The 22612-nt window shown below is 44.2% G+C and overlaps 1 protein-coding gene across 1 annotated transcript in view; it reads left to right on the top strand.

The window, feature by feature from the left end:
• The first annotated feature begins 11481 nt into the window (after positions 1–11481).
• ppef2a (protein phosphatase with EF-hand domain 2a) overlaps positions 11482–22612 on the top strand; it is a 36176-nt gene continuing 25045 nt past the window's right edge. The window contains exons 1-4 of the mRNA XM_041899935.2: positions 11482–11716; positions 12784–12846; positions 16803–16811; positions 18761–18888. Of these exons, the coding sequence (XP_041755869.1) occupies positions 12792–12846; positions 16803–16811; positions 18761–18888 (192 nt within the window). The 5' untranslated portion in view covers positions 11482–11716; positions 12784–12791. The remainder of the gene's footprint in view (positions 11717–12783; positions 12847–16802; positions 16812–18760; positions 18889–22612) is intronic.

Here is a 22612-nt window from a genome sequence, read left to right as displayed (position 1 = left end):
CTAGTCATAGACTGTTCTCTCTGCTACCGCATGGCAAGCGGTACCGGAGCGCCAAGTCTAGGTCCAAAAGACTTCTTAACAGCTTCTACCCCCAAGCCATAGCTCCTGAACAGCTAATCATGGCTACCTGGACTATTTGCATTGCCCCCCCCACCCCAACCCCCTCTTTTACGCTGCTGCTACTCTGTTTATTATTTATGCATAGTTAACTCTACCCACATGTACATATTACCTCAATTACCTCGACTAACCGGTGCCCCCGCACATTGACTCTGTACCGGTACCCCCCTGTATATAACCTCCCTACTGTTATTTTATTTTACTGCTGCTCTTTAATTATTCTTTTTTTTATTTTTTTTATTAAACTGCACTGTTGGTTAAGTGCTTGTAAGTAAGCATTTCACTGTAATGTCTACACCTGTTGTATTCGGCGCATGTGGCAAATAACATTTGATTTGATTTGATTTATCTGGTGTGGCAGGTGTTACTTTACGCTGAAGGAGTTTTCTACCTAGCTGGTCATAATCCGCAGATACTCAGACTGCTGTGTTTTAGTGTTGGCAGTAGCTATCTTAGCGGATAAATCTGGTGACTGTGCTGGCACCTCACCCTCTGTGCTAACTTGAGTAGTCACTGGACTCGCTTCACACCCTTGGATAACCTCGTCAATAGCATCCTTTATAAACAGTAGCTGAACCAGACCTCTATCCTCTAGCTCAAGCAGGGTCTTACAACAAATGAATTCACACACATAGTCAAAACAACCTTCCTCATCAGACTTGTTTAATTTATCTGGGTCTAGCTCTGGTATAAATGACTTCCAATGTAACGTCTGGAAGACATATATTCTTAAACAGAATATTTAGTTAGAAAAATATAGTGCACATCTCTTAAATAAAAGAAAGTGAAAATAACACAAAACTGTGTCACTACGTTGGCGCTACTACTAGCTCTTAGGAAACTTTGCAGTATTTTGTTTTCTAATGTATTATTCTTTACATTATTAGCTCAGAAAGTGTTTTGCATCATTACATACAGCTGGGAAAAACTATTGGATATCAGAGCGGCGGTAACTCACCAGCATTATGACCAGGAATACGACTTTCCCGAAGCAGATCCTTAGTTTGCTCTCCCCAGGGCGCAGATAGGAAATAAATATCTCTCCGGGAAGCAGAAGGACGGAGGTGTGTGTTTCATGATTAACGACTCATGGTGTAATTGTAGTAACATAGAGGAACTCAAGTCCTTCTGTTCACCCTACCTAGAATATCTCACAATCAAATGCAGACCGTATTATCTCCCAAGAGAATTTTCTTCAGTTATAGTCACGGCCGTGTATATCCCCCCTCAAGCCGATACCACGACGGCCCTCAAAGAACTTCACTGGACCTTCTGCAAACTGGAAACCACATATCCTGAGGCTGCATTTATTGTAGCCGGGGATTTTAACAAAGCAAATTTGAGGACTAGGCTGCAGAAGTGCTATCAACATATCGACTGTTGTACTCGCGCTGCTAAAATCCTCGACCATTGCTATTCGAACTTCCACAGTGCCACTGACGAGGCCCACTAACAAGGACTGTGGCCTCTCCTTCTCCATGGCCGATGTGATTAAGACATTTAAGCATGTTAACCCCCGCAAGGCTGCCGGCCCAGACGGCATCCCTAGCCGTGTCCTCAGAGCATGCGCAGACCAGCTGGCTGGTGTGTTTACGGACATATTCAATCTCTCCCTTTCCCAGTCTGCTGTTCCCACATGCTTCAAGATGGCCACCATTGTTCCTGTACCCAAGAAAGCAAAGGTAACTTAACTAAATGACTATCGCCCTGTAACACTCACCTCTGTCATCATGAAGTGCTTTGAGAGACTAGTCAAGGATCTTATCACCTCTACCTTAACTGTCACCCTAGACCCACTCCAATTTGCATACCGCCCCAATAGATCCACAGACGATGCAATCGCCATCACACTGCACACTGCGCTATCCCATCTGGACAAGAGGAATGTAAGAATTCTGTTAATTGACTATAGCTCAGCATTCAACACCATAGTACCCTCCAAGCTCATCATTAAGCTCGAGGCCCTGGGTCTGAACCCCGCCCTGTGCAACTGGGTCCTGGACTTCCTGACGGGCCGCCCCCAGGTGGTGAAGGTAGGAAACAACATCTCCACTTCGCTGATCTTCAACACTGGGGCCTCACAAAGGTGCGTGCTCAGTGTTATGTATGGTACGACGTGCTGTACGTCGTACTGTACGTTGTTATGGTTTACGACTGTGTGCTGCTTTACGGATGAATGGGTTGTCAGAATGAATGGCACATGTCATTAAAGGACAGAATGATGTACAATGTGAAACTGTGCAGATGTGCGTTCTTTTACAGCTAGGATAGATATAACATTGGCGACGAAGATGGCTGAATTCAGCTTACCGCCGCCAGCACCATTCCTCGCCGTGCCTGGTGAACCTCCAGTTCCGTGGAATAACTGGCTTGAAAGTTTTAACACTTATCTCGATGCTATGGACCTTTCTACAATCTCCGACAAGCGGAGGACAGCACTGCTCTGTCACTGCCTCGGTACAGAGGGACAGAGGATTTTCAGAGCGCTTGGATCGGCTCCTACATTCACCGCTGAAGTCAGCCTCCTACGGAACCACTTCACCGGGAAAGAGCGCTCCTCCGACGCTACCGGCTACGGAAAAGACACCAACGGCCGGGTGAGTCCATTCAAAGCTACGTAGCTAATCTGAGGGATTTGGCCAGCTCTTGTAACTACGGGACACTTCAGGACGAGATCATCAGGGATCAGTTGATAGAGGGGACGTTATGTGAAAAGACAAGGGAGAAACTGCTTTTGGAATCGGATAATTTACAACTTGATGGAGCTATTAAAATAGCACTCCAGGTTGAAGCGGCTTTGGAATGCACTACTATGCTAACAGACAGCTCTGCAGCATACACTCGGCCCCCAGCCATTCTCACACAGCAGCTTCAGCCCGAGCAGGCGCACTACAACGATCACGCGCTGCGCACGCCAACGTCGATAGCTGCATGGACACAGACACCTGCATGCCCGTGCAGCAGGCACACAGACAAACAAACAGAAGTAGCTGTGACAACTGTGGGGCTAGCTCTCACAATTCAAGGGCTTCAAACTGCCCAGCCCGTGGGAAAATATGCAAGAACTGTTCAAAATACAATCACTTTGCGAAAGTGTGTCGTTCTTTCCCAGCTACTAGCTCCACCCAGAATAGGCCCTTATTTTCATCTCACTCTCAACATGAACACACTGAAATCCGAACCGTCTCCACCAACCATGTGTCATTCAGGACATGCATTGTGCAGCTGGGCAAGGTGGGTTTGCCTTTGCTACTGGATACTGGCGCTGCGGTGTCGTTGCTCAACCTTGCCACTTACTACAAGTTTTTCAGTCACCTACCACCCCAACAGCCCTCCACTGCCCTGTGTGGGTATGGTAGATCCAAGATAGACATTGTAGGCACCCTCCAGGTCCCAGTACACTACGGAACCAAGCATCTGCCATCATTCACATTTCACGTTGCAAAGCGGGGTGCCAACCTCCTGGGTCTCGACCTCTTCACAGGCTTGGGATTCACACTGAGCGATGACAGTTGGTCAGCTATCCACCAAGTTACCTGCACATGGCAACAGAACGGGCCAACTCTGTTTGATGGACTGGGCTGCCTCACAGCCTTCACTCACAGGCCCCTAGTGAACCCGGACGTGACCCCAGTCATGCAGCCACTGCGGCGCATTCCCTTTGCACTGCGTGATGACGTCACAAAAGATCTCCAGTCACAATTGGAGGCAGGCATCATTGAGCCAGTCAATGGATTTCAAACTTGGTCATTGCAACCAAAAAGTCAGGTGGAATCCGGACCTGTGTGGATCTCCGTGCTGTGAACAAGGCTGTTGTTTAACAAGGCTGTTGTTGTTGTTACAATTTCATGGCTCCACGATCTTCACGAAGCTCGACCTGCGTCAGGGTTATCTTCAGGTACCCCTCCATGCAGCTAGAAGAGACCTCACAGCCTTTGTCACACATGCTGGCGTGTTCAGATATACACACATGCCTTTTGGACTTAGCTCCGCCCCTAGCTGCTTCCAGAAGGTGATGAGCACCATCCTCGCTGGAATACCTGGTGTGGCGGTCTATCTGGACGACATCATGGTCCACGGCCCTGACCTCCACATCCATGATTATCGACTCCACAGAGTATTCAGTGCTCTACTGCGGAACAACCTGACACTGAACGGTGGAAAGTGCACCTTTGCAGCTCCAGCCGTCGAGTTTGTGGGGTTCCGCCTGTCGGCCAAAGGCATTGCCCCACTCATGTCGAACATTGAAGCCGTCCACCGGATCCCGGAACCGACCTCAGCCTCTCAGGTGGCCTCATTCTTGGGCATGACAGCCTACTACCTCCGGTTTCTGCCCCACTACTCTCAGACCACAGCGCCCCTTCGCCAGCTCCTCAAGAAGAACAAGCCATGGGCCTGGACGGCAGCCTGCTCAGATGCGGTCCGCTCACTGAAGAGCCAGCTCACCACAGCCCCAGTCTTGGCTCACTTTGACCCCGTCTGCCCCACCATTGTCACATGTGATGCCTCAGCTGGAGCACTAGGAGCTGTCCTCTCACAGCTGCAGAATGGCGTTGAGAGGCCCGTCGCCTTCGCTTCAAGGGCCCTGAGCCCCACTGAACAACAGTACTCTGTGGGGGAACGAGAAGCACTGGCCTGTGTCTGGGCGTGCGAAAGGTGGCACCTCTACCTATATGGCCGGCTGTTCACGCTCCAAACCGCCCACCAGTCTCTCACGACGCTACTGTCGGCATCAGGAACTGGCCACAAGCCACTTCGGCTGCACAGATGGGCCGACCGCCTCAGACAGTATGACTATCAGCTGAAGTTCACTCCGGGGAGGGATAACATGGTGGCAGACCTCCTCTCACGCTCCTACTCCGACCGTCTTGCCAGACGACAACGAAACAGAGCTCGTAAAAATGCTCTACGCTCCCCTTCAGTCAGTCGTCTCACTGGAGGAGCTGAAGCAAGCATCGGAACAGGATCCCACACTGTCTACCCTGCGCACCTACATACGCACTGGATGGCCAGCACAGGTGCCGGAAGAGCTGGTGACTTTCACCAGGGTGAAGAACAAACGTTCTCTCGAGGGTTTTGCACTTTGGTCCCGAGTGGCCTGCGTGTGCGTGTTCTATCCATGGCGCACGAAGATCACTTGGGCATAGTGAAGGTCAAACAGCGATGTCGAGACCTTGTGTGTTGGCCAGGTATCGACCACGACATTGAAGCCCTGGTCAGGGATTGTGCTGCATGCCTCCTCAGTGGGAAAACAGGACAGTCCACCCAACCCCCCCTGCAGCCTCTCTCATGGCTGTCCTGCCCCTGGAAACACATCTAGCTGGACATCTGTAGCGAAATCCATGGACACGCAGTCCCTCACCATCAGCGCTTCCTGGTGGTGGCATATGACCTCCACTCTAAGTAGCCAGAAGTGGTTCCTGTCGGAACTGTCACAACACAGGCCATCGTGGACATCCTAGACAGCCTGTTCACAAGGTGGGGCCTACCCCTCACCCTCACCACGGACAATGGGCCCCAGCTAACCTCTGCGAAGTTCTCCTGATATCTCAGCAAAAAGGGAATCAAACACATCCGCACGGCCTACTACAACCCACAAGCTAACGGAGGGGTGGAACGCTTCAACGAAACGCTGAAGAACAGCATCAGAGCGCACCTGGTCCAAGGGTGCACGTTCCAAACTGCTTTGAATCAAACGCTAATGCACTACAGAGCAAGCAAACACACAACAACACAGGTCTCCCCGGCATCTCTAGGTCATGAGATGGAACTGCCACTGGACAGACTCAGAATACAGAGAGTAGCAGAACCGGCGACTAGGCACACCCAAGAAAGGCAGGCAGTGACCAGGCACCAAAGAGCAAAAAACAGCGTTTCGACAAGGCACACAGGGTGAAGAAGTCAATCATCCAAGTGTCAGACTGGGTCCGAGACCGACGGCCTCAGCGGTGCAACAAAATGGCCTCATTCTGGTCGGACCCCTTGCAGGTCAGTCGACAACTGGGGCCCGCCACCTTCATGATGAGCAATGGATCACGCTGGCACGCCAGCCGCCTCAGGAAAGTCCCTGCCCCTCAAGGAATACGAATGCCCACAAAACAAACATGCAGGCCAGTGACGCCACCTGATGGACTTCCTCCACCACTACAACCCGAGCCCCAGCCTCTGTGGGTTCCCCAAGGCCAGAGCCACAAGCGGTGGCGGTTGAACAAAGGCCTATGCGGGCACGAACTCGCCTTGCTCATCTGGGGGACTACTTAACCTCTTTTCATTCTTAGGCTCCGTTAGGTGTCTTAGTCAACCTCCAGGTTAATGGACTGAACTGGCTAGTTTGGAGAGTCCTTCCGTTTAAGAGTTAATGTTTATTTCTTACAGGTATCACTCTAGGTTCTTGCACTATGGAAATTTTTATATATGGTACCAGTCCCTGGTTTTGGAAAGGGGGGAGAAATGTTATTTATGGTACGACGTGCTGTACTTCGTACTGTACGTTGTTATGGTTTATGACAGTGTGCTGCTTTACGGATGAATGGGTTGTCTGAATGAGTGGCACATGTCATTAAAGGACAGAGTGATGTACAATGTGAAACTGTGCAGATGTGCGTTCTTCTACAGCTAGGCTAGATATAACACTCAGCCCCCTCCTGTACTCCCTGTTCACCCATGACTGCGTGGCCAAGCACGCCTCCAACTCAATCATCAAGTTTGCAGACGACACAACAGTAGTAGGCTTGATTACCAACAATGACAAGACAGCCTACAGGGAGGTGGTGAGGGCTTTGGGAGTGTGGTGCCAGGAAAATAACCTCTCACTCAACGTCAACAAAACAAAGGAGATGATCGTGGACTTCAGGAAACAGCAGAGGGTGCACCCCCCTATCCACATCGACGGGACCACAGTGGAGAAGGTGGAAAGATTCAAGTTCCTTGGTGTACACATCACTGACAAACTGAAATGGTCCACCCACGCAGACAGTGTGGTGAAGAAGGCCCAACAGAGCCTCTTCAACCTCAGGAGGCTGAAGAAATTTGGCTTGGCACCTAAAACCCTCACAAACTTTTACAGATTGAGAGCATCCTGTCGGGCTGTATCACCGCCTGGTACGGAAACTGCACCGCCCCCAACCGCAGGGCTCTCCAGAGGGTGGTGCGGTCTACCGAACGCATTACCGCGGGCAAACTACCCGCCCTCCAGGACACCTACATCACCCGATGTCACAGGAAGGCCAAAAAGATAATCAAGGACATCAACCACCCGAGCCACTGCCTGTTCACCCCGCTATCATCCAGAAGGTGAGGTCAGTTCAGGCGCATCAAAGCTGGGACCGAGAGAATGAAAAACAGTTTCTATCTCAAGGCCATCAGACTGTTAAATGGCCATCACTAGCACATTAGAGGCTGCTGCTGCCTATTGAAATCACTGGCCATTTTAAGAAATGGAACACTAGTCACTTTAATAATGTTTACATATCTTGCATTACTCATCTCATATGTATATGCTGTATTCTATAATATTCTACTGTATGTTAGTCCATGCCGCTCTGTCATTGCTTGTCCATATATGTATATATTCTTAAATTCCATTCCTTACTTAGATTTGTGTGTATTGGGTATATGTTGTGAAATTGTTAGATATGACTTGTTAGATATTACTGCACTGTCGGAGCTATAAGCACAAGCATTTCGCTACACCCGCAATAACATCTGCTTAACACGTGTATGTGACAAATACATTTGATTTGATTTGATTTTAGTACTGTAGAGCTCTTTTTACTTGCACACAATATAGCTGGGTCACCCCGTCCTGCCCCTAATGGGTCCACGGCCCTGTATCGCCCCAACCCAACACACCCCACTCAGCTTTAGGATCTTAGTGAAACATTCATTATTGGTTTCATGTGTGTTAGGCCAAGGCAGACCCCCAGGGCCAGGACTGAGCAGCCCAGCAGCTAGGGATTGGCTAAATAGGTATCTCCCCCTGACGTGGGCATGTTTTCAATACAGACTCCTTTTGTCGTACAATATTCCATATAAGGCATCCAGACCTTATGAAAGTTGCACAGTATACCCTTAATCTTGTAATAAATCAAATCTAGTGATACATAACTTTAAATTTCTTCCATCCATTGTGGGAGGATAACCAACCTTCAATTAATGGCACTCCATTTCTTAGCCACTATAAATGCTAAGTTACACAGTTTCGTCTGATAGCAGTCTCCAGTATCAACATTTCCAAGCAAACAAAAACAGGGAGAAGGGAGAATCTGTAGACATGCTAAGATAAAATAACATACTCTTTGCCAGAATTCAGCCAGCCTTCACAAGACCATAACATATGCAAATATGTTCTCTTTTGTGTTTTACACCTCCAGCAGAAGAATAACATTTCTGAATGCATGATATTCAGTTTCACTGGCATATAGTATGTTCTATGGATGGTCTTAAATTGCAGTAATTTATGTTTTATATTATATGAACGTGACTGGGCATTCTAATATATCTGTATCCATTCATCATCAATAGCGTCTCCCAGGTCTTCCTCACATTTTTATTTTACATGCTTTGTGTCATCGGGAAAAGCATCTATCAACCCTTGATACAGTTTGGAAATCAACTTTAGAGGTTTGTCAGAATGCCTTAAAATAGTTTACATCTTTGAAGCTTCTTGCTTGTCCAGTGTTTGCTGCACAGAGAGAATAAAGTGTTGTATCTGCAAAAGTTCACCTCTGCGCCGTCACAGACTGGCTTCCCTGGCTGCCTGACCCTGATGAGACCCCTGTCACCATCTGATCCTGCTCAGATGAGGCATGACAAAGAATTACCTTAGTGTACTTTATACATTATATTATCCATGGATAGAATCAATGGTTCAATAATTTAAATGACCATTATTCCCAGATCCCAGACTGTAGCCTACCCATCAACTCAAGATGGAACTTTGTATCAATTTACTGATTGTTATAATATACTGCAACATTCACCTGAGCTCCGTAGACTGGTCTTCCCTGGCTGTATGACCCTGCAGGGGCACCTGTCACCATCTAATCCTGCTAAGACATTGTTATGATGAGTTTCTGGTATTGAGAAGTTCAAGATGCAAGAATTTACTTAGACATTCTGTGGAGATTTTATACCAAGTATTTATTGGATCACGAGCTCGTGGGTTCATCTAACAAACGGACATGGCTTTGCCCTTCGTCAGTTGAACTAACTTGAACAAAGGAAACACTCTACCTTATATACCTTCTATTCCCCTCTTCCTGGCATACATCTGGTAAGTCTCCATGGGCACTCCCTGTCTTTGATGTTCATCACTCTTTACCCCAAGTCACTATCCTGCCCATCACTCAGCTATCCTAAATATCACTAATCTACCTTGACATAAGGAATGTAGACTTCATGACCCCAAACCACTTATCTCGTAACTCTACCTCTGTCCTCACAATACTATGACATGACATCATTACAGACATGATGAGCATAGTGTTGTGTACTGACTGTGCACCATGACAGTGAAGGCGGTAGAGCTGTTTATACCCTGTCAGTATGAAAAGTAGGGAATTAGCTAGGGAAACTGACAGATCAATAACGTTACATTGATATACTGAGTAATAGAAACTGACATTGCGTTGAACAATTGTTTGGTAACTGGTATTATTGTTTGATTCAGGTCTAATGTGGTTGAGGCAAAAATAACAGCTAAAGTTAGTGATCTAGCTAGCTAGCTAACGTTAGCAAACCTTTGTCTAGCTCTAGCTAATGGTACAACGGTAAATAATCAAATGTACTTCTGTTGAAACGAGACAAAACAAAGGCTACAAAATATTTCCATACACACAACAGCTGTTAGATACTGATACCTCACAGATGGCTAGAGGCTAGCTAGAGCTGAGCTGGCTGTGGTAGTTACTAGCTAGCTAACTAGCTGCTAGTAGCTAGTTCATTCACTTCAGTCGAGAGGGGATTAAACATTAGCTAACGTAACATGTCAGTTACACTACTAGCTCAACACTGGGAATAAATAAAAAATGTCTGTCAAACAGCAGTTACCTTGCCAGCTAGATCAGTCAACTAAAGAGTAGCCAGTTTCTGCTCTGCTTGCTGTTACAACTCGTAGAAAAAGAGCAACACAGACAGCAGCTGCCTCTGTTCATCTCTCCCGTGCTGGTCCTATACGCCAGACTTTCAGAAGCTTTGCCTTCACACAGCCTGTCCGCACGCTCGTTCGTGCGGTCCTAAATTCTGCCTGCTGAAACCGGAAAACAGCCTACCCGCTCTGAGGCGTCTGCATGGTCTGGTCCTAAAGCACACTGGTGCCGCGTGGTGTATCACAGTGCAATGATCAAACTGGGGGGCTCAAAAGCTGCAGCTGGCTCAAAACAGAGCAGCACGCATTGCCCTTAACTGCACATACAGAACTAACATCAACCACATGCATGCCAGTCTTTCCTGGTTGAGGGTTGACGAGAGATGAATCTCTTCCAGAGATTTGAGACTGGGACGGAGGTTCACCTTCCAGCAGGACAATGACCCTAAACATACTGCTAAAGCAACACTCGAGTGGTTTAAGGGGAAACATTTAAATGTCTTGGAATGGCCTAGTCACAGCCCAGACCTCAATCCAATTGAGAATCTGTGGTATGACTTAAAGATTGCTGTACACCAGCGGAACCCATCCAACTTGAAGGAGCTGGAGCAGTTTTGCCTTGAAGAATAGGCAAAAAACCCAGTGGCTAGATGTGCCAAGCTTATAGAGACATACCCCAAGAGACCTGCAGCTGTAATTGCTGCGAAAGGTGGCTCTACAAAGTATTGACTATAAAGAACATTAAAGAACATTCAGGCTCCAGCATCAGTAAAAATACATGTACAGTGGCATGCGAAAGTATTCACCCCCCTTGGCATAAAAAAAAAAAGTAATTTCTTTCTTTTCACTTCACCAATTTGGATTATTTTGTGTATGCCCATTACATGAAATTCAAATAAAAATCAATTTAAATTACAGGTTGTAATGCAACAAAATAGGAAAAACGCCAATGGGGATGAATACTTTTGCAAGGCACTGTATTACACCCGTAACATTACTTAGTTAACATTAAATCTTTGTCATTCTTAATTTTGAGATCCCATCAAACAAACACACAAACCTCATACCCAACAATCACGTCGATACAGACAGCTGTAATCAACGATGAAGTCATGGTATTGTCCCCAAATAACACACGTTGCCCTTTAACAGGTACAGTATGCCATCCTCCTATATAAAGAACAGTCTACTCTAGCCGAATCAAGTCATTAGCCAGCCTAATCCACTTGAGGCTTGTTGCCTTGATTAAGCCATAATGCCAAACAAGCCACACCAGAGAACAAGAGAGCAACAAGACAGCTGCCATATGGAATAGCAGCACATTATATCAGTAGTCAAGTATAATATTATTGTCCACCTCACTAATATGTATGATCTCAAACCTTGACTTGATTTGTGTGGATTGAAGAGAAATGCAAAGTTGCAAATGCTCCTGGAATACATACTGAGACCAACCGTTCATGGCCAAAATACTTGAGAACTTGTTGACAGAGTAGCTCCGGTGACCAGGTAAGTTGTTTTCTTTGAAAAAAGCATTTATGGCTGTGTTAAAGGGGCAATCTGCTTTGCTTTATCTTGGCCAGGTCGCAGTTGTAAATGAGAACTTGTTCTCAACTGGCTTACCTGGTTAAATAAAGGTGAAAAAAATAAATAATAATAATAATCTGCGATACTACATACTCATTGATTCTTCAAGAATATAACTTATAAATGCTTAATGAGCTTAGTTTAACTGTCATACCCCATCAGAACCCAAAATATACGCTTGTTTTATCGAAACAGTGGCGGCGTGACCACTTCGTTATTGTTCGAACTGCAGATTGGCCCTTTAAGATCGTCTCTTACCATTTTAGTGTTTCCTGAATTAAAAAAGTGGAAGAGAAGAAATAGAAGAAGCAGAATAAAATGGTGAATATCTCAAATGATTATGGGAGGTAAGATGTTTGATAACAGAAGTAATTAATTCAACATTAATTCCATCATGTTCCTCTTGTCAACTCAATCAGAGTGATTGTGATTGTCAGATGTTATGTGATGGACTATGCCATTTGTCTGTTTTTTCTGTGATCTTATGTACATTAAAGCCCCTAACACAGACTTTCCATTTCAGAAACACAATCAGCTTTGAAACACAGAAATTAATACTCGCAATGTCATAGAAACAACAATATTTCCCATAATGTCTTGTTACATGATAGCCACTGGTATATAAATACATTTCAGAAACTAAAAGTCACATACATATTATAGGCCTTACCAAACTTGCCAAAGAGTAATGTAAAACTGTTTCAACATCTAATTTCATAGAGGCCATGGCATAAGTATGCCTTTATAGAATTACATACATAGTCTCTGCTGAAGGATTGAGGTCAATCAATGAGGCCCGAGGTGAGCCAGAAGATAACAAGATTAAAACGTTGTCTCAAGGAACATTATCACCCAGCACCATGCTCTCATTGGTTTCTGTGTAGTGGACATGTTTGTTTTGGTCAATTCTATTTTGGTCTTTCAGTGTTTGGCAGTGTGACATGGCCCAGTTTCTATAAATTGTGATTCTTAATATCTTTGCCTGACAGGAATAACCATGGGATGTGGCGTCGCAAAGTCGAACCAGTTCCATACAAAAAAGGGGGGAAAAGGTAGGCCTAACCTGACAGTTGGGAGTCCTGATCACTGGCCCTTATGTTCAACAACAGTGGTATTCAAAGTTGGGGTCGCGAGGATACTGCAGTGGGGTTGCCAAAATGTTAAAAAATTTAATTAAAATACAATAAATAAAGAGTACAGATTATTGTATATATACAAACGTTTTTGAAAAAGATAATAAAATAAATAGATAAATATTGAATTAATGTAATTATTGGTTTCATTTTGTTTCATTAGAATTGGGTGGGATGGGGTCAAGAGAAATTATTGGGGAAAAAACAGGGTCCCTAGAAATTCTGGTAGAAAAATGGGGTCCCCGCCTAAAAAGTTTGAGTACCACTGTTCTACAAGCATGAATCATGTTTACATCTTTTATGTGTCATAGGCTGGCAGGTAGCCTTGCGGTTAAGAGCGTTTGGCCATTAACTGAAAGGTTGTTGGTTTGAATCCCTGAGCTGACTAGGTGAAACATCTGTTGATATGCCCTTGAGCAAAGCACTTAACCCTAATTGTCATTGGTGTTGACATATGAAATGTATCATAACCATAATTTATCAGAAAGGATACAAAAAAAAGGCATCCACTGATAACATACTATAATTTCCTCTAAATTATTCAAATATGTTGTATTCTGTTTATCAACTACGGTAAGGTATTCTAACCATACACCCCTCTATTTCTCTTCCATAAAATAATGGAAGATGCAATCGTCCCAGGTAAACTCAGAGTCCAGTGCCATTTCTATTAGTCTTTCTCAAACTTGTTTTGTCCCAGGAACCATATTGTTCTTCCTAATCTGAGGACTGTTTACATCAAATCTATTAAAGATGCAGTCTGGGATCTTAAACACTTAGGGGAGAATTCCGACCCCCAGCTAAAGGGGCAATCTGCAGTTGCTACATCCATTTTTTAAACGTATCATTTAATTATACAGTATGTACCCATTGATTCTTGAAGAATATCTTATTTATGCCTCATGAGCTTAGTTCAACTGTAGTACCCCATCAGAACCCCAAATATAAGCTCTTTTTACTCCAATGTTTGTAATAAAGTAAATGTAAACAAACACTATGTAACCGCAAAACATGGTTAAAACTATCATTTTGATATCATGGATTGTTAGTCCTTGCATCCATAGCTCTGTCTATGAATTTGAGAGTGGTTACATTTCTCCAGCCCCATCCCTCAGCTTTTAATGAAATAGGGGCGGGGATTTGCTTTGTTATTGTTTCAACTGCTGATTGCCGCTTTAAGCAGCTTAAATGGAAGGCAATTCCCTTTTATACACTTTTCTCTCTACGCGTATTCTGAGATTGAATTTAAGCATGAGAATAGTATGCAATTCACCAGCTATTCGTTTGGGGTGGAAATCGAATAAATGAAGGCGTGGCGGGGAGGGGGGTGTTTACAGATACGCCGTATTCTGACCTTGACTTAATTCCCTAATCATTCCACCACCTTTACGTGCGAGGATACCATGAATAAGGTCTAGAGAATCTACCGGTTACAACTTGATAAGAGCTATTGATAAGAGCTAGGTAAATGAGTAATCAGTTTGGATAAGGGAATTGTAAATATAAATTACAATTGTTTTAGATCTATTTTACCTTATAATCGCTGGAGACATATGTGAAACCCGTAATATGGCAGCAAACTGAAGCATATCAACATATCAACTTCCCCACAGTAAAGTTTATGAAATGCTGTGCCATTATGCAGAATTTAAATTTTACCTCCTTTTAACTTGCAGGGATGGGCACTCTCGAATGTCTTACTTATAGGCTACCCCGACTTTCTCTGTTTCGTATTTCTATCATGTTAAATATTAGCCACTAACAGTTTCAACCATCAGCAGGCCTAATAACCACACATATTCAACTGACAATTTACTGTTAGTTCCCTTCAGTTGGTATAACCTACATTTTCATTTCATACATTGTTTCATTTACTTTCATTTGCTTCCTCTGTAAACGCTGTCACGGCCATATGGTTGTTGATGAGGATCATTAGTTACAGTTGATAACAAGGTTTGAGGTCGGAAATATTAGTGAGGTGGACAAGAAAAAACATGTAGGCTAATTAAATCGTTATGGAGCCGATGGTTAGTGCAGGCAAGTGCAGGCAATATACAAGGGTATAGCCTACTATTGTACACTGTTCTCCCTATTATATTTCTATGTACACTTATCTTCCAACATTACCATGGGTTGAAGAACTGACTATGGCAACTTTCAGGATGAATCAAACCACTGTATTCTTGATTAATCAATATATTTTGTGCATAAAGGCTCTCCAAACTTGTTTTTTATGATTCATAAATACTTTCCTAACCTTAAATAATCTAAAGAATCGGAGTAATTATTATTTAGGGCATGCAAGGTAACCACACCTGCAGAGTGCTTTACGTGACTGAATAAGGTAAGTCTGAATTCCAAATACTGGGAACATTTTCGGGGACCTGTTTTGGCTCGTGAGCACTACTTTCAAAACTTCTGGCTGAAATTATACGAATGCTCTGGAGTATCACTTTAATGAGATCTGGCTAAATTTCTGTCTGGTAACCACGGACCGGAGGTTGAGAAACACTGATCATGTATCCATTTCTCCATGCATTTTAAAGACTCCTACACATCTATCCAACTACAGCCAACTACATTTACATTTACGTCATTTAGCAGACGCTCTTATCCAGAGCGACTTACAAATTGGTGCATTCACCTTATAGCCAGTGTGATAACCACTTTACAATGTTTATTTATTTATTTTTTCTCTTTTTTGGTTTATTTTATTTTATTATTATTTTTTTGGGGGGGGGTTGGGGTAAGGGGGGGGTAGAAGGATTACTTGATCCTATCCCAGGTATTCCTTAAAGAGGTGGGGTTTCAAATGTCTCCGGATGGTGGTGCGTGACTCCGCTGTCCTGGCGTCATGAGGGAGCTTGTTCCACCATTGGGGTGCCAGAGCAGCGAACAGTTTTGACTGGGCTGAGCGGGAGCTATGCTTCCGCAGAGGTAGGGGAGCCAGCAGGCCAGAGGTGGATGAACGCAATGCCCTCGTTTGGGTGTAGGGACTGATCAGAGCCTGAAGGTACGGAGGTGCCGTTCCCCTCACAGCTCCGTAGGCAAGCACCATGGTCTTGTAGCAGATGCGAGCTTCAACTGGAAGCCAGTGGAGTGTGCGGAGGAGCGGGGTGACGTGAGAGAACTTGGGACGGTTGAACACCAGACGGGCTGCGGCATTCTGGATGAGTTGTAGGGGTTTAATGGCACAGGCAGGGAGCCCAGCCAACAGCGAGTTGCAGTAATCCAGACGGGAGATGACCCGCTTCCTGTGTAAGGCAGGGTCGTACTCTCCGAATGTTGTAGAGCATGAACCTACAGGATCGGGTCACCGCCTTGATGTTAGCGGAGAACGACAGGGTGTTGTCCAGGGTCACGCCAAGGCTCTTCGCACTCTGGGAGGAGGACACAACGGAGTTGTCAACCGTGATGGCGAGATCATGGAACAGGCAGTCCTTCCCCGGGAGGAAGAGCAGCTCCGTCTTGCCAAGGTTCAGCTTGAGGTGGTGATCCGTCATCCATACTGATATGTCTAAATATCGATGATGTGTTGGGTCGTTTTTTCCCAACTCAGTCCCAACTCATGTTAAATCGGGACCAACTACAAGCAACTTTGTCCGATTCAGCAACCATCTATAGACGGTTGGGTTGGCTGTAGTTGGATAGATGTGTAGGAGCCTTTACAGGATGTGTGTGCTCTTTTTTTAATTTTAGCAATGGTCAAGCAAGTTCTACAAAGATAAAGCATTGCCCTCTAGAAAATGTATACCAATTTGCAGTATACACAGAATAATGGTGACTTTACCTGACTTACCTCAAAGCCTTGTATGTGTGTGAAATAATTTAATGCATTTTCTCTTCTTTTTCTGTATCTGCAACGCTACATGAAGCCATCACATGTAAGCCCACATGCTTCCCTTCTATGTTGATGTTGTTTACTTGTAAGGTAGCAGGTAACAGGAAGCAGATGGAATGTTTACAGCAGGGTCAGTCTGGGTCAAAGGTCAAGGCTGTAGTGGTCAGGCTTTTGTTGGACAGTATGTTGTTGTGTCCCATTAGCAGGGGTGGACTGGGACCAGTATCGGTCCGGGCATTTGTTACACAATAAATAAATCATGGCAATCATTGATCTGTCCTTGTTATAATACTGTTATGATGAAAAACAGTGCATTCAGAAAGTATTCAGACCCCTTGACTTTTTCCACATTTTGTTAGGTTACAGCCTTATTCTACAATGGATTAAATAAAAAATCTTCCTCATCAATCTACACACGATACCTCATAATGACAAAGCGAAAACAGGTTTTTAAAAACAGAAATACCTTATTTACATACGTATTCAAACCCTTTTCTATGAGACTCGAAATTGAGCTCAGGTGCATCCTGTTTCCATTGATAATCCCTGAGATGTTTCTACAACTTGATTGGAGTCCACCTGTGGTAAATTCAAATGATTGGACATGATTTGGAAAGTCCCACACCTGTCTATATAAGGTCCCACAGTTGACAGTGCATGTCAGAGCAAAAACCAAGCCATGAGGTCGAAGGAATTGTCCGTAGAGCTCCGAGACAGGATTGTGTCAAGGCACAGATCTGGGGAAGGGTACCAAAAAGATTCTGCAGCATTGAATGTCCCCAAGAACACAGTGGCCTCCATCATTCTTAAATGGAATAAGTTTGGAACCACCAAGACTCTTCCTATAGCTGGCCGCCCGGCCAAACTGAGCAAACGGGGGAGAAGGGCCTTGGTTGGGGAGGTGACCAAGAACCCGATGGTCACTATGACAGAGCTCCACAGTTCCTCTGTGGAGATGGGAGAACCTTCCAGGACAACCATCTTTGCAGCACTCCACCGATCAGGCCTTTATGGTAGAGTGGCCAGACGGATGCCACTCCTCAGTAAAAGGCCCATGACAGCCCACTTGGAGTTTGCCAAAAGGCACCTAAAGGAATCTCAAACCATGAGACACAAGATTCTCTGGTCTGATGAAACCAAGGTTGAACTCTTTGGCCTGAATGCCAAGCGAAACCTGGCACCATCCCTACAGTGAAGCATGGTGGTGGCAGCATCATGCTGTGGGGATGTTTTTCAGTGGCAGGGACTGGGAGACTAGTCAGGATCCAGGGAAAGATGAACGGAGCAAAGTACAGAGAGATCCTTGATGAAAACCTGCTCCAGAGCGCTCAGGACCTCAGACTGGGTCGAAGGTTCACCTTTCAACAGGACAACGACCCTAAGCACACAGCCAAGACAACACAGGAGTGGCTTCGGGACAAGTCTCTGAATGCCCTTGAGTGGCCCAGCCAGAGCTCGGACTTGAACCCGATCGAACATCTCTGGAGAGACCTGAAAATAGCTGTGCAGCGACGCTCCACATCCAACCTGACAGAGCTTGAGAGGATCTGCAGAGAAGAATGGGAGAAACTCCTCAAATACAGATGTGCCAAGCTTGTAGCATCATACCCATGGAGACTCGAGGCTGTAATCACTGCCAAGGTGCTTCAACAAAGTACTGAGTAAAGGGTCTGAATACTTATATAAATGTAATATTTCCGTTTTTTTATTTTATACATTTGCAAAAATGTATAAAAACCTGTTTTTGCTTTGTCATTATGGGGTATTGTATGTAGATTGATTACAAAAATAATCCATTGTAGAATAAGGCTGTAACGTAATAAAATGTGGAAAAAGTCAAGGGGTCTGAATACTTTCCGAATGCACTGTATCTAATACTGTACTGTTGTGACCCACCCAGAGACATACAGCCACATAATGCATGAACATACTCAGGCATGTCTGTTGGTCTAGGTCTAGCACTGAATGGTCTCTCTCTATTCTGTCCAACAGCGATGAAGGCAGCTGTGCTGATCCAGCGCTGGTACCGTCAGTATGTGGCTCGTATGGAGATGAGACGGCGATACACCTGGAACATCTTCCAGTCTATAGAATACTCTGGGGAGCAGGCCCAGATCAAAGTGAGACACGGTAGTCTCCCTGTATATTAGTGTACAACTGCCAGATAATTAATGGCACAGTTGGTAGTGCACTTGCCCTGCAACTACAGGGAAGCTGGTTCATGCCCCTCCCCCCAGCTGTTCCCTATGAATTGGTACACTACCTTCGAACCAGTGGAGGCTGCTGAGGGGAGGACGGCTCATTATAATGGCTGGAACAGAACAAATGGAATGGCATCAAACCATGTGTTTGATGTATTTGACACCGTTCCACTGATTCCGCTCCAGCCCTTACCACGAGCCCGTCCTCCCCAATAAGAAGCCACCAACCTCCTGTGAAGGACAAGGCAAATGAAAGGAGAAGAAATAAGAAAGTAAAGGATTGATTAACAGTAGATTTTTTTATGAGAAAATGCAATATTGCAGGCTAATACATTTTCATTTATGTAGCAAATAAATCATCTAAAAAGCACAATATATAGATATGTTTTTTAAAAGTTTTTTTTTAGGGGGTAGATCAGCTTTAATATTGCAGATTGTAACTTCCATCAATGTAATTGTCTGCATCACTTCCAATCCCCCATATGGTTTTTTTCGCAAATATATATATATATATATATATATATATATATATATATATATATATATATATATATATATATATATATATATATACAGTGGGGAGAACAAGTATTTGATACACTGCCGATTTTGCAGGTTTTCCTACTTACAAAGCATGTAGAGGTTTGTAACAAAAATCCAGAAAATCACATTGTATGATTTTTAAGTAATTAATTTGCATTTTATTGCATGGCATAAGTATTTGATACATCAGAAAAGCAGAACTTAATATTTGGTAAAGAAACCTTTGTTTGCAATTACAGAGATCATACATTTCCTGTAGGTCTTGACCAGGTTTGCACACACTGCAGCAGGGATTTTGGCCCACTCCTCCATACAGACCTTCTCCAGATCCTTCAGGTTTCGGGGCTGTCGCTGGGCAATACGGACTTTCAGCTCCCTCCAAAGATTTTCTATTGGGTTCAGGTCTGGAGACTGGCTAGGCCACTCCAGGACCTTGAGATGCTTCTTACGGAGCCACTCCTTAGTTGCCCTGGCTCTGTGTTTCGGGTCGTTGTCATGCTGGAAGACCCAGCCACGACCCATCTTCAATGCTCTTACTGAGGGAAGGAGGTTGTTGGCCAAGATCTCGCGATACATGGCCCCACCCATCCTCCCCTCAATACGGTGCAGTCATCCTGTCCCCTTTGCAGAAAAGCATCCCCAAAGAATGATGTTCCCACCTCCATGCTTCACGGTTGGGATGGTGTTCTTGGGGTTGTACTCATCCTTCTTCTTCACACGGCGAGTGGAGTTTAGACCAAAAAGCTCTATTTTTGTCTCATCAGACGACATGACCTTCTCCCATTCCTCCTCTGGATCATCCAGATGGTCATTGGCAAACTTCAGACGGGCCTGGACATGCGCTGGCTTGAGCAGGGGGACCTTGCGTGCGCTGCAGGATTTTAATCCATGACGGCGTAGTGTGTTACTAATGGTTTTCTTTGAGACTGTGGTCCCAGCTCTCTTCAGGTCATTGACCAGGTCCTGCCGTGTAGTTCTGGGCTGATCCCTCACCTTCCTCATGATCATTGATGCCCCACGAGGTGAGATCTTGCATAGAGCCCCAGACCGAGGGTGAATGACCGTCATCTTGAACTTCTTCCATTTTCTAATAATTGCGCCAACCGTTGTTGCCTTCTCACCAAGCTGCTTGCCTATTGTCCTGTAGCCCATCCCACCCTTGTGCAGGTCTACAATTTTATCCCTGATGTCCTTACACAGCTCTCTGGTCTTGGCCATTCTGGAGAGGTTGGAGTCTGTTTGATTGAGTGTGTGGACAGGTGTCTTTTATACAGGTAACGAGTTCAAACAGGTGCAGTTAATACAGGTAATGAGTGGAGAACAGGAGGGCTTCTTAAGGAAAAACTGTGAGAGGTCTGTGAGAGCCGGAATTCTTACTGGTTGGTAGGTGATCAAACACTTATGTCATGCAATAAAATGCAAATTAATTACTTAAAAATCATACAATGTGATTGTCTGGAGTTTTGTTTTAGATTCCGTCTCTCACAGTTGAAGTGTATCTATGATAAAAATTACAGACCTCTACATGCTTTGTAAGTAGGAAAACCTGCAAAATGTATCAAATACTTGTTCTCCCCACTATATATATATATATATATATATATATATATATACACATACACATACATATACACATACATACATATAAATACATATACATACATATACAGTGGCTTGCAAAAGTATTCACCCCCCTTGGCATTTTTCCTATTTTGTTGTCTTACAACCTGGAATTAAAATGTATTTTTTGGGGGTTTGTATCATTTGATTTACACAACATGCCTCGATGCCTATTTTTCCCCCAAAGTCAATACTTTGTAGAGCAACCTGCTGCAAGTCTCTTGGGGTATGTCTCTATAAGCTTGGCACATCTAGCCACTGGGATTTTTGCCCCTTCTTCAAGGCAAAACTGCTCCAGCTCCTTCAAGTTGGATGGGTTCCGCTAGTGTACAGCAATCTTAAAGTCATACCACAGATTCTCAATTGGATTTAGGTCTGGGCTTTGACTAGGCCATTCCAAGACTTAAATGTTTCCCCTTAAACCACTCTAGTGTTGCTTTAGCAGTATGCTTAGGGTCATTGTACTGCTGGAAGGTGAACCTCCGTCCCAGTCTCAAATCTCTGGAAGACTGAAACAGGTTTCCCTCAAGAATTTCCCTGTATATAGCGCCATTCATCATTCCTTCAATTCTGACCATCATTCCTTCAATTCTGACCATTTAAATTACAGGTCAAAAATCCATTTAAATTACAGGTTTTAATGCAACAAAATAGGAAAAACGCAAGGGGGATGAATACTTTTGCAAGGCACTGTATATACATATCCTTTTTAAAAAATATATTTCCCTTTATTACTTTCCAACCCCACCACCCCTCCCCTAATTGGAGTAAACCAGTAAACAATTCTACGCTTTGAATCCGACGTTGTTTTACGTAACAGTTCATAAACACTATGCCATGGAATCGGTACATCAAAAATCTCTTCCCAACTATTTTGCAATCTATATGGGACGGCTGTCAATCCTTTGGTCCTTAAATGAAACTGGTATACTTTTTTATTTATCACAATTTTCTTTAACCAATTATGGTCTTTAAAGCAGGGCCGACAGATAAGTTCCTTACTTTTCCCACCTTCCACTTTCCTCTTCCATTTTTGCGGTAATGCTTTAATTATTTGTTTGTAATTTTGTGTAGAGCAGACATTTCCATATGTTTTTGTTAGCTGCATGTGCGACATAACTCCACCAGTCCTACCTATGATATCATTTACGAAGATTATACCTTTTATTTAAAGAAATTCAAAAAATAATGTATATTTGAGTTTAACCACAATATTTGTTGCATTATTTGTTCTGTCGTTTCTGGAGGATTAAATTGAAATTGCAACCAACTTTCTATGGCTTGTTTTAGAAATAGTAATATTTGGGGGATGATTTCCTTTTCAAAAAATTGAAAGTGAGAGGTTGTAATCTGAATAAAGGGAAATAGGCCATTCTTGAACATGGGGTGAGACAATCTTACTAATTTGCAAGAGAACCAGTTCGGATTTAAATATAACTTTTGTATGACTGAAGCTTTTAGTGATAGGTCTAATGCTTTA

Source organism: Coregonus clupeaformis, chromosome 16 (genome assembly GCF_020615455.1).
Source record: "Coregonus clupeaformis isolate EN_2021a chromosome 16, ASM2061545v1, whole genome shotgun sequence".
NCBI classification, from domain to species: domain Eukaryota; kingdom Metazoa; phylum Chordata; class Actinopteri; order Salmoniformes; family Salmonidae; genus Coregonus; species Coregonus clupeaformis.
This window is presented reverse-complemented; position numbering and strand designations above follow the sequence as displayed.